Source organism: Numida meleagris, chromosome 3 (genome assembly GCF_002078875.1).
Source record: "Numida meleagris isolate 19003 breed g44 Domestic line chromosome 3, NumMel1.0, whole genome shotgun sequence".
Classification (NCBI taxonomy): domain Eukaryota; kingdom Metazoa; phylum Chordata; class Aves; order Galliformes; family Numididae; genus Numida; species Numida meleagris.
The window spans coordinates 2,879,650-2,892,705 of NC_034411.1; the positions used below are offsets into that span (position 1 = coordinate 2,879,650).

General features: G+C 38.0%; 1 protein-coding gene across 1 annotated transcript in view; it reads left to right on the forward strand.

The window, feature by feature from the left end:
* PSME4 (proteasome activator subunit 4) overlaps positions 1 to 13,056 on the forward strand; it is a 65,464-nt gene that overhangs the window by 1,731 nt on the left and 50,677 nt on the right. The window contains exons 2-6 of the mRNA XM_021390790.1: positions 4,603 to 4,743; positions 5,267 to 5,383; positions 10,309 to 10,353; positions 11,047 to 11,196; positions 12,895 to 12,958. Coding sequence (XP_021246465.1) covers positions 4,603 to 4,743; positions 5,267 to 5,383; positions 10,309 to 10,353; positions 11,047 to 11,196; positions 12,895 to 12,958 — 517 coding nt within the window. The remainder of the gene's footprint in view (positions 1 to 4,602; positions 4,744 to 5,266; positions 5,384 to 10,308; positions 10,354 to 11,046; positions 11,197 to 12,894; positions 12,959 to 13,056) is intronic.

Here is a 13,056-nt window from a genome sequence, read left to right on the forward strand (position 1 = left end):
TGGGAGAGTGCAATGGGTCTTCATAATAGTAAGGTTTCTGCTCTGCTTGGTTGCAGGTATCAGAATCATAAAAGCCAGTATTCTGACAGCATTTATAATTCGGAGTCATGTCTGGCACATCTTTATTACGTGTACAGATAAAAACGCTGATACAAAAAAATTTTAAGGTGTGAAAATGAATGAGTTCAGAGAAAAAAACACTCTACTAAACACATGAGTTTTGTGCACTAGTGCTGTGCTTTCTCAGGTGCTCTGTAACTTTATACAGCCGTGAATGAACCCTGTAGAGTACAAAGAATGAAAGTGAAACTTAAATCTTTTTTTAATTAAAAATTTGAAGTCAGTTTCTGTTTTCTATTTTGCGATGACAATTGAACCTGAGGGCTTTCAGTTCTTATACTCCCTGTAGTTGAGAGCATGACTTGCACAGGTATCTTAAAATGAGTTTTTTTGTCTTGCTGGTGTCGTGAACTGAAATGGGAGGAAGAAGAGCGAAAATGATGTTTATCAGATAAAATGTCTACCATCTAATTTGTATAATTTGCATTTTATGCATAACGTTAGGTCATGTAAATGGATCCTTTCGGTGGAGTGCATATACAGAGTGTAGCAAGACAACTTTCTCTTCTGAAGACAGCTACTTAAGTAACTCATGACTCAGTGAGACTTCTTGTGCAAGGAGAAGTGCTTGCCTCAAAGACTGGCATTCGAATGTGATTATTACCCCAAGACTCCTCCAACCTTGGCTGGTAGAATCTGTATCTTATAAAACACTAATCCTGTTGTGAAAGCAGAAAACTAAATGTCAGCTGTTGTATAACTTGCTACAGTGTCCAAAAAAAAAAAAAAAAAACCCAGCAAAACATGTTGCATCAAAATCATTTGTTTAAATGGACTTGCATCATACTTGTGTTGTCTCATAGGTCAAAAATAGGTTGCTGTTTCCATTTTTTTTCCACTGTTTTTATATTTCATATTGAAACTTTTTAGGTTTTCTTTTAGGGCATAGCCTGTAAATGTGCATCTTAGTGCAATATGGACAATTAAGCAAGTGTAGTTGACTTTGCAGCCTGAAAAACACACAAGAGTCTTCCTGTGCGTTCTGCTTGGGTAGATAAGGAGTTTTTGGTGCTAAGGGACAGGGCTTCTGTTCCTGACAATGACTTCTTGTGTGTTTGTCTAATACAAAATGACATTGAGGTGTAAGGCATGAAAAATGTATCTCAGCTGCTTTGGGTGATAGGGCACAGTGTTGCAGGGAGGATGTCAGCCTCTCAGTGGGACTTGCTGAAGTGTTTTAATTGCTACCGCTATGTAAATCTTTTTTTCCCTAGCTGTTCCCCGCCCATCATTAACAGAAAAATATAAGCCTTCCTTGTGGATATGTAATGGTTATGTGCCTGTATAGTGTACGCATACATCTGATTCGAGTAGTTTTAGTGAGCATGAGTCATTGTTTTCAATACAGTTTGTCAAAACCCGAGTTTTAGGCCAATTGTAATGCTCTCTTGTGTGTTAGAAAGTGAAAGCAGATAGCTAGGAATTCAAGAGAGTGCTCTATTCAGCTTCATAAGTGAAGGTAATTTTTAACTCTAGTAGGGCAGCCAACTTCTAGGATAATTTAGGATGTCCACTTGATACGAGAATCCATTTCCTAAAAATAGGTCTATTGTAATTGTGGAGTGAGAGATTGAGTACTTAATACCTACGGAGGGGGAGGGAATTGAATTTTGGTCTTTTTTTTTTTTTTTTTTGCTTATAGAGACCCTGTACTCTGTGCAGGAAGGATGGAACTGCAAAGAGAATTTTCACTTCCTAATCACTTCTTTTTGCATGCAGCTGTGGGAGGAGTTTGGCGTCTAGTTACTCAGCAAAGTGACATCTTTCTGTTCTGTCCATTTCTTTGCCCTTTTTCCTCAGTTTCTTAATTAAATAGCATTTGATATAGTAGAACTGCTGTTGGTGAATGTCTGGAGGCATGCGTGTTACGACTGAAAGACAACAACGTGGAAGCTGTTAGAGGCTAAACTTGATTTCAGAAGCCTGTGTTCCATGGTGAAACGAGCCTATAGTGTTACTGTGTGACTAATATGGGTTTTTTTTATCAGACATACACTATCAAGAGAAGTACACTCCCATAGGTGAACGCTTTAAGATTTGGTCATTGCGTTGAACAACATCCTTCCCTTTTGATAAAGGGAAGGGAAGTAAGGGAAGGCTAAGTGGAAAAAAAAAAACAGTTGTCACCCATTGTTTTCTGAAGACTTTTTGTATTTGCAGTTCCACAGGAGTGAAAAGTGTAGCTGTTCAGCTGCTGGTAGTTGCTCTGTGGGTAGGTGGTGTTTCTGGCTGGTCCGTGTGATGTAAGGGCCTGTGGCGGAGGGCAGAGATTGCTTCTGTTTCGTTTCCTTATGTGTTGAATGTGAATGAAAACACTGCTCGTCAAAGGCAAATCCCCTGATGAAATCGACAGGGAAGAAGAAAAGAGGAGTGAGAAGTAGTCCCGTATAGGCTTTTTTCTCTTCTCTGAAAACTGATGGTTGTTGGTTTGCCCAAGCCTTGCAGCTGTCCCACTGTGTGCTCTAAGGAAACCGGAGGAGGAAGGCTGGGGGAGGGAGAAAAAAAAAAAAAGGAAAAAGCAAGGGGACTGTTTCCATGAATGTATCTATTCAAGGAAACAGCCTTTGGGTAAGATTGCTAGCTGTGGGTGACTCTGGAAGATGAGAGAGTTTTAAATTGAGGAATGAGGAAGTGATGGAGTAGAAAAAAATCGTCAAGCAGTTGAGTCCAAGCACCACGTGCTCCCATGGCACTGTGTGAAGTATGTGTTTTATTCAGGGATCTGAACTTCTCATCTAGGCAGCTTCCCGCTGCCGATTCGGTGAGGGCTAAATGTTTGCAGAGGCGTGTGAAGCATTTAGAAGTAAAACAGATCTAGTAATCGACTACGTTTTGCAGTCTTGCAGGAGTCAATTTCGGAAAACAAATTCAGTAATCGAGGCAGTTAACTTTGTTGTTAGATCAGTATCTGCTTACGGTTGCCCCTCTGAAAGCTCTGCAGCGTGTTCTACTTGGGAGCAGGTTTCCTTCAGCGATATTTCCTCCCTCACCTCCTCCTGCAGCGGTTCCAGCGCCGCGTTGTGCGACGTGCTGTCCCACATACCAAATAAGTACTGTGAGGTCTGGCATTCTTCGCATTACCAGAGCGGAGCCTCGAAGCTTCGCCGCTGTGTGCTTAGAAACAAATCCACCCGAGCTCTGCTGAATCTTAAACAAAAAGAACCAATGAGCTTCCCCCCAAATTGTTGTTAAACAGTTCGTATCTTGTACGTTTTGTCTAACAGCTACTCAGAGGGCAGTATATTGGTATGACTGTTTAAGAGTAGCTGGAGCAATTAGAAAAAGGGAGTGCACCCCTCAGGTGGATAGCAATTCATAGTCGTGTGAAGTGTGAAATGCTATGGGAGGACCTTATCAAGGACCTTATAAAGGTGCTAGCATAATTTTAAGAATTTAAATGTATTCCTTTTTTCAATCTCAACTTGAAAATAACAAGCACCTTTTCCAAAGTTAGCTTTAAAAAAAATAGCAATTATAAGGAATACAGCAGTGAAGGCACAGTACCAGCAAATGCCTAAAAACATTGGTTAGCTATACTGAAGGTGTCAGGTTTGGACTACACTTGAAACTCCATTGTAAAGTAGTTTCTGTTTTTTGTCCTGTCCTCTCCTTTCAGTTCTCCAGCTGAAAATGATAGAGTACAATAAAGCTGCTTGTGACAGTTGCTTTTTTTTTTTAAAAGAAATTAAATACTTGGGGATATAGAGAGACTAAAGTAGGTGGCAAGTATATTCTGAGCTGAGGTGAAAGAATATAACCCTTGTATTTGTGCTATCTGGTGTGAACATTATGTTATGCTGCTTGTGGAATCTTGGAAGGCAGTAAGCTGTCTTTGTTCTTTCTCATTATTTAAGTAATGTTTCCTTTACCTCATTAGTTTAAAAACAAATAGTGCTTTTGGTGCGTAACTGCTTTTTAGCATGCTTCTATTTTTATGTAACTCTTTAACATTTTAAAATTGGTTTTAGACTCACTAAACCAAGATTAGTTAAATTCCAATTTTCCCCATAGGAGAAGCAATACAAATTATGATAACAGAGGATCCCATAGTAATTAGGAATGCCACTTGCTAGTATTTACTATACTTAATTGCCTTGTCTTCCTGACCAGCAACAAGAAATCTGAAATGGACTGTTAGGATTGTCACTGATTATAAAACAGGTTTTCTTGATAGGCCTTATTCTAATTTCTGAGCATTGTAAAAAAACCTAGTACGTATAGAAGAGCAGTCACACTATGCCAGAGATACAGTCTGGACATTTGGGTAGGTAGTATTGTATTTGGTCATTCTGATTTTTTTTTTCCTATAGTGGATTTCAGTTGTCAAAATATTGCCATGGTTTTCTTTGACTATGTGCTTGTTTGTTAGATGTGCAGGGTAGGTTTTACTTTGGTTCGTTGAACAGCAAGAGCTGACTCGGGTCTTAGCTAAAATGAACGTGCTTAAAAATATTGCTTACTCGTCTTGTGTTTTATTTTTAGGTATATCCGGTTGTATGGGAGAAAATTCAGCAAAGAAGATCATGTGCTTTTTATCAAATTGTTGTATGAGTTGGTAACAATTCCAAAGCTGGAGATCAGCATGATGCAAGGTTTTGCACGCCTGTTGATAAACCTGTTAAAGTAAGTACAGGTTTCTGCTGACCACTGAAATTTTCTTCTCTAAGTAGTTGATCCACTTCTCTTGCTTCATGTTGTTATATACTTTAATGTAATGGTATGTTCCACTAGAGGTTACTGCACAGATGATCTTGATTAAAAGAGTTTGCATTATGTGAACACTGTGCCCTTTTCCAAGCCATACTGGTGATCGTGAGAGTAAAAGGATAGTAGTTTCATATTATGAAAAAGCAAACATCAGAGAGCTAAGTGTTAATATTGAACCTTAGATAGGGAGAAGGCGAAGGCTGTTTCACAACTTGATAATGTTTATTTCACTTAGTCAGACTCTTGCTGAAGATCTTGACAGCTTGAGTTCATGCAGAAATGCTGTGTGTGGCTTGTTTTTTTTTTTCTTGCCTGACCTTCCTGCAGTGTATGCCAAATGCTGAAGATAAGTGTGATTCAGAGCAGCATTCCTGATCTGAGGTGTTGTGTGCACTCAGTGTAGATGTTTAATCCTAAAGTGCTGTATTTCTTGTATTAGGAAAAAAGAACTGCTTTCCAGGGATGATTTAGAGTTACCGTGGAGACCGCTTTGCGAAATGTTGGAAAGGATATTATACTCCAAAACAGAACATCTTGGATTAAATTGGTTTCCCAAGTAAGTCTGCAGTTTGAAACGTTTGACTGGCAATAAGTCCCTGTAATACTTGGAAGTACTGAGAAATTTTATCTTTGCTACCTATAATTTGATGTACTGCAGATATTTTGTTTATATTTCACTAACCTGTTTTTTTCAATGACTATATTTCAGTCGTTGCATGTAAGACTGTGCTTGTATATCCTTCTGCCAATAACTTGTATTTGTTACGCTCTTCTGAATGTAACCAGGTTCACTGCTAAATATTCTGAAGCAGGTGTCTCCCTCACCTTGCTTTGGGATGGTAACACACAGCTTAACAGATCTAATGTTGATTTATTTTTTTTAAACAACATGTAGGTTAAATAACTGCTGTTCCGTGTATTAACACGATAAGGATTTGGGAGCATAAAAAGTGGTAGTATTCTTAAATATATGCGCTGTAAGCATTCCGTGTGTCTGCGTTCTAGATGTAAATCAGTATGTGTACGAGAAAAGTCAAATGCCTTCAGTAGGAAGTACACATTCAAAGTGATGATATGATAGAGATAAATCAGTTTTTAACGCAGTTAAGAGTTTTAGAAATGGTCTACAGATTTAAAAAAAAAAAAAAACAACTTTATTTTTTGCTTTCTTTGAGCTGCCGGTCCCTCCCCATCTGTCAGATTTCCAAAATTAGTTTTCATAGTAATTTCAGTTAGAGGAGGTCCTGCTCTGTAACTTACAAAAGATATTACATAGATAATTCAGCTTGTTTGAGCTGAAACTTCTCATAAAAGTGAGTGAAAGTCCTTATTTATTTTAAAAATTGCTTTGTTCCTGTGAATATTAAAGTCTTATCATGGATTGCTTTTGCTGAATACAAGATCCTATTGCTGATATGTGACACAGGCAGAAAGTAGATGGAGCTTTGTAACTTGTTACAGAGCTTTAACGTTGAATTTGTCCACTGGCTATGTAGCTGGAAAAATAATTTTGCTAACTGAACCGTCTTACTAAGTTGCATTATTTTGCTAGTTGTAGATATTACTTGCAAGTGAAAATCAAAAAGAGCAGAGCCTTTTCCAGTTGGATCATTTTATGCATATGCCAGCACCTACTTTAACTGTCTGTGGGGGTGTTGACTGGTCGCTGTTCATTTACTGTGTGAGAGGCTTGTGTGGTGGCAGGGAGACTTCTGCTTAGAGGGAAAGGAAGGTGAAGCTGGGACAAAGCTAGCTGTCTGGATGGTCTGTCTGAAACATCTAGCTTTTGTTAATAGTAGGAAGAGTCAGACTTCATATGCAGTGCGATTTGTTCTCATACGGTGCTTTTTCATTTTGTTTACATCAACTTTGAAGGGTATCTTTTTGGTGGATGTCGAGAGATTTTTAAAAGCTGAGTTAATTTGATACGTAGCTGATAATTTAACTACTGTCTTAATTCTATTTATTTTTTTTTTTTACATTCAGTTCATATCGACCAGGCTTGTCTTCACCTAAAACATTTGTGCTTAATGTATTACATAGGTGGTAAGAATGACTTTTTTTGTTCAGCTCTGGCCGATGTGTAATCTTCTGCATGTTCTGTTAGACTGTAACACTTGTCACACAGGTGTAATTTTCTGTGTAAATAATGTATTGGAAAACCGAATGTTAACATTACACCACTGTTTATGAGAATGTCGCACTGTATGTAAACGTTTCTAATTGGGAAACAAGATAGTGTGTGTGAAGTGGCTGATCAAGTGGCTATACGCTAACTAATTTAACCAGCATAAGTATTTTAAGGGTCAAACGAAGGATGAATTTTACATTTGAATAATGGCAGTGTCTGAAAACGGATAAATGAGCATTTGTGCAGGAGTGCATGTCACCGTGCAGGTCTACCTTGCTATTAAAAACCATGAAATCATGGAAAGTGCTTGGGCAGTGAGCTCATAGATTCTGGAAAATGTACTCGGCAATGACCTTGTCATTGTAAAGTGTGAGACAAAGTTCCTGTGCTGGTAGAGTCTGCTAGGAATTTTCACAAACAAAACAATCAGAAGATTTAGCATGTACATAAATTCAGAAATAGTTTTTAAAGTGATCTAAGTGGAAGTGAAGTAGTCGTCAGGGAGAAACTTTAGCATTGCAGTGGTTTGGTTTTGGTTTTCTTTTTTTGGAAGAAGCTTTTAGTTGTAGTAATCAAATAAGGTACTGGTTTGGGGCCAACGTTGCTAGAAATACACTGGAATAATGCCATTTGTGAAACTCTAGCTGGTTGCTCTTTTCATTGTCTTAAACTCTTATACTGGAGTGTCCACTGTAGGGTTAGAATGCCCCTTAAGGCCTGAATCTGTCTTGAAGAATTGAAAATGGTGCTTTTACAGCTTTTTGATGGTGTAGGAGTCAACATGTCAGTTTGTATGTTGTGTCAAGAGAAACACATTTCTCTTTGAAAATGCAGACAAAAAAATAGGTTGATAAATGAAAACGATTATGTCCTTGCTAAATGAGCAAGATAATCGTGTAGTGCCAAAATGATGATTAGTGACATATCCATGTGATGCAGTATAGTAATGTGATGACAACCCTTCAGGCAATAAGGAGGAGCCAAAAGCAAAGGGATGAGAAGACTTCTTTTTATCTCATTAAATGAACCGTTCCAATAATTAATAGCAGATGCCTTGCAGTATAAGTTGTTTTTTAGAATTTCTCCTATGAAGGTTTCCTTGCCGTATGCAAATAGTCAGCATTAAATACTTGAGCAAGGGCCGGAAGGAAACCTTCCGTGTGCTGCTGATCCAGTCCGGCGTGGGCTATGTATGCAGTTATTGGCTGCTGTGCTCACTTAGTTCCAAGCTAAGGTAAAAGGTACAGCAGCACACAGCAATTTGCTAGTGCAGTAACTGTAGATATTTGAGTAGTTCTACAGTAATGGTTATGTAAAATGTCTAACAACAGTGGAACAGAAGCCGCTGCTAAGAGATTAGAGAAAGCTGGTTCAAAGTGAAAATGAAAACAGTAACTAGCAAGAAATTAGCAATAAGTTCTCCCCAGCAATATGCTCTTGGTCTTGTCTAACTAGTAGTCATCAAAATGAACTCTTGCAAGATGTTTTCTGTAGCTGGCCTGTGGTTTCACTGTATCTTAGATGGAAGCTTCCACCTTTGAAGAAATAACTTGCTGGGGTTTTATTGTTGGTTTGTTTTTCTAGCTTCCTTCCTAAATTTGATATCAGAAGACAGGAAAGGAAAGCCCTTCCAGTCTTCCTCCTTTGCTTTCTTTCACTCACGTGCTCAAATTGGACTTAAAACTTGTGATCTTGCAAGATTTGTTGATCTCTGGCCATCAGTATTTGTATCTTAAAATTCTTCTGTCCTTTGGTTCATCACAGTAATAGTTTACTTCAGTAGAATGTAATAGTACGGGAATATTTGTTTTGCCACGCAAACAATTATTGTGTTGCTCTTTAATGCTCTTCAGGAATGTTACTGGTTCGTGCTTTACTGATCAACTCCTGGAACAACTGTTACCGATTTCCTAACTCTTTCAAGAACAGTATCCACTTGAACCCAGAATCTTTGAGTTTCTTATGGAGTTTGATCTTATTTTTGTTTAATGAATGATGGGATGTATCTCTTTGTATTTTAGAAGCTGTTAGTAAACTCAGTTTTCATTCTGTCAGAGATAACATTTACTTTGTCGCTGGTGGATAACAAGTACAGAATTTTGCAACTTCTGGAGTGCTTCTTGAACTGAAGCAGTGTTCTGAGGGCTGGGTGGGCTTTTCTTGGCTTGCAGTTGATGTTGAAGTGTAAGAATAAGTTGTGTGTGCACACTCCCCATTACTCTAGGAGTGGTTCATTCTTTAGGTTGCACCTGGCTTGTTCAGGATCTCTTTAATTTGTGCAGGACTAGAGAGAGCGTGTGTGCATGCTCTGTATTGGTGTGTCTTGAAATTACTGATCTAAACTGATGTTTGGTAAGATTCTAAAGATGATAAATTTGTATCATCTTTACTCTGATCAAAATAGCATTTCTATAGCTTAATTTTTTTTGCAATGATCTATAGAATGCTGTTTTTCTAGTAAGAGTACCAAAATACATCTGAAAGATGTAAGGAGCTCCTCTGCCAGAACTGGAGCTCAGGGAACGATCTTTGGTAGAAGTGCAGTTCAGTCTTGAGCTAGTCTTGTGGTAAGGAGTGGAGCTGACAGACATGAAAATGGACAGCCTTTATGGTTCAATGGTCTCTTCTCTTTGCCTCCCTGATTCTTTGAGTTTATTCTAAGGTTTATTTTCTTAATTTTTTTTTAATGCCTTGGCATCCTGTGACAATCTATGTTAAAATGCTGTCTCAATTTAAGCAACTGTAATAATTCTAGAATGTGTTTTCTTGCTGTAAAACACTTAAAAATCAGCTGCTAAAGTATGAGGGGAAGGTAATGAACTAACCATTGACTTGCAGATACTTTGCTTCTCTTTCTTAGTACCACTAAGAAAATAAAAACATAAAAATTAAAAAACCAAATCCGAAAGGTCAGATATGGTGTTTAGGATTTAATAATAATTTCATGAAGTCTATTGCCTTTATCTGAAAAATACTTGAAATCCTCAAATTTATTTCTGGTTGTATTTCCAACTTCCCCTGAGAGGTTACCTTACTTTGCTGGTTATTCATGGATTAAATGCAGGATGGTACTTCTAAGAAAGGGTAATAATTCTTTACTCATTTGTCAAAATTTGGTGAATACTAGAACGATATCTGAAAAGTAGAACCAGGAATTTAGGAAAGCAATTTTAATCTGTATTATCTGGTCTGTGTGAAAGGTGATTAGCTACTGCATGTTCACTGAAGATATCTAATTGCATCAACGTTATCTTAAACTCTTGAGGCAAAATCATCAAATAGTTCTTTGTTTTATTCTGTCCTAGAAGTTTGGTAATACAGTATCCCTAATGTTTTCTTTCTTGTTTCAGTTCTGTAGAAAGTGTTCTAAAAACGCTTGTGAAGAGCTGCAGACCGTAAGTTAACTAATTCTTCTGAAGCTGATATCTTTTATATTACTTCTAAGAGGGGAAAGAAAAGTATTTAAACACAAAGCAACCCACCAAACCCTATGAGCCATTCTTTACCACTTGTTCTTTTGGTTCACCTTAAGGTGTTTGGGTTGGAGTGCAGAGGCTTTTCTGTTGTACTGAGGTTGTGAATGATCAATACTTCAGGTTCATAGGCTGCTTAAGGTGGAAAACTGTGACAGGCAAGTTCTGTATTATAATGTATAAACAAAGTGTAAGTATCTCAGGCTATAACTTTTTAAAATAGTGTTGTTTGAAAATCCCTTAATAGCTAATTAAGCTGGTGTATCACTTCATAAGGCCACGCTGCTTTTCAGCTTTTTAGCTGCTATGTTCACTAAGAATATGTATGCATGAACCAGTTTAATTAATTTAGGTAGCAGCTTAAGAGGGCTGAAAAGCTGTAGAGACTTAAAATGATTTGTTCTGATGTCCTTGATCTTGCATTGTATTTTGTGAAGATTAAGTGGAGTTGAGGAGTACCTATTTACTGCCTTTGTCTTAGTGTAAAACTAAGATTTATGACAAATAGCTAAATGAATTTAAATGTTGAAAACAAAAACCAAGCTACCACCACCAAGCACCCCCCCCAAATTTAAAGCCCAGTCTTTATATATTTGATGGTTTCCTTCTTTTCAGATATTTTCCAGAAGATGCCACTGCAGAGATGCTAGAAGAATGGCGGCCTTTAATGTGCCCGTTTGATGTTACCATGCAAAAAGCTATTACCTACTTTGAACTATTTCTGCCTACTACCCTTCCTCCTGAACTTCACCATAAGGGTTTCAAGTAAGTGTAACTGAGTGTCTGTTGCTGTAGTGTTCTGTTACAAGTGGTTGTCTCTTACAGGATGACATTTCAAGTCAGTCAGGCAAACCAGTTCGTGTGGTATTTCCTGTAAGTATATGTGTCTTGAATTCATGTGGTAAAGGAACTAGATATTGTTTAAAAAAAAAAGTATGGAAATAAATAACAGCATCAGAATAGCTGTCCGTATTCAAAAGTACTTGTTCTGTAAACAATCTTCAGTATTAAAAATCCCCAGGTTTCAGTTTTTGCAGTGGAGCAGCATTTGTTTACAGTGCTTGCAGAATTGTTTTTCATGGTAGGGATTAAACTTACTGAGATCTTCTCATTCAGTTCTTCCTGCTTCTATTTGATTATGAAGTTGCTGGTGACACAAATGTCTGCAGCCTGGTCACCCAGCAGACCGAATGGTGGCTTTTAGTAGCATTTTTGGAATTCAGTATTGAAATTCTTATAGCATTCTCCTTTTGTAAAAGTAATCTGGGGGAATTTAATGCCTGAGTTTATCTTCTCTAGAGAAAAGCACACAGTCTACAGCAAAGCAAACTGAATCGAATTAAATGCATTTTGCCTGTGAAAGAATAGTCACACAAGTTGAAATTATTAGCCATAACATAATCTTAAGTACCTGTACGCCTCTGGTGTAGCTTCTGATGTGGCTTTTGCATAGGCTGAAGTTACACCTGTCATGATTTTGAGAATGAGGTGGAGGTTTTTCGTTACTGTCAAGATGTAGAAATGTGAGATGGTCAGAAGTTTGCTTTAGGAAATTAGTTTGAGAATGAAAAAGAGAAACATTTGAAGGACAAGATGCTACCTAGGTCGTGTTTAAGGTGGTCTTTGAAACAGAAGCCAACTGTATTAAGTGTGTGTAGGGACTGTGTGGGCTGGTTAGGGCAAAAGTTATATTTTCGATATGGGGTTGGTGAAAACTCCCAATAAAGGGAGTGAATATGTGTAGGTTGCTCCGAAAGTAATGCCTTGTATTTATTTCCATGGAAACTACAACAGGTACAAGGAGCATGCTTACACTGTTTGACAGAGCAAATTCTCAGCTACACAACACTTTTTTCAAAGTAGTCACCACCATTAGCTATGCTTTTTTGCCAGCAATGAACAACAGCCTGCATCCATGCTCATAAAAATCTGCATGACCATCCAGAACATGGCCTGTCTTTCCTGTTGGTGTCACCACTGCTGAAACACAATGCCCACCCCTCACTGTGCTGACGTAGACTCTTTGGTCTCCATAAAAGTTTAACAAGCATCAATGAATGTCAGTGGGTGCCATTTTTTCCACCTAGAGGAATTTGATTCCATACCTTTGCTTCACACACACTTCCAATGTTAGATGCCACTCTGGCAGACTGGCCCTCTGTTACTGTCTGTCACTCAGTAACAAAATGTAATGGAATATTGTTGGGAAGGTTCAACCTCTTCTTCCATCCCACCACCAATATATGTTGAAATGATAAAGCTGAAGTAGATAAGGATCAGAGCTGGAGGTAAGGAGGATGCTATAGGAGATAAAGTGATACAAGCATGTCCATGTTTTTCTTTTAATGGGTTAGAGGGGCAGGTGAGTTTCTGAGACCGCTTGGCAAAATGAGAAATAAATGTCCAGTAGTGGAGGAGTTGCTTTCACAACATAAAAGTTATTTTGATTATGTTTTCTTGCAGGCTTTGGTTTTATGAATTTATAGGCCTTTGGGTTTCTGTTCAAAATCTTCCCCAGTGGGAAGGGGTAAGTATCGATTATTCATCTTCAACAGAAGAGATCCATTTAAAAATTCCTACTCTACGTTATGAAGTTAAACAATGATAAAGGATATTTTTTCTTTC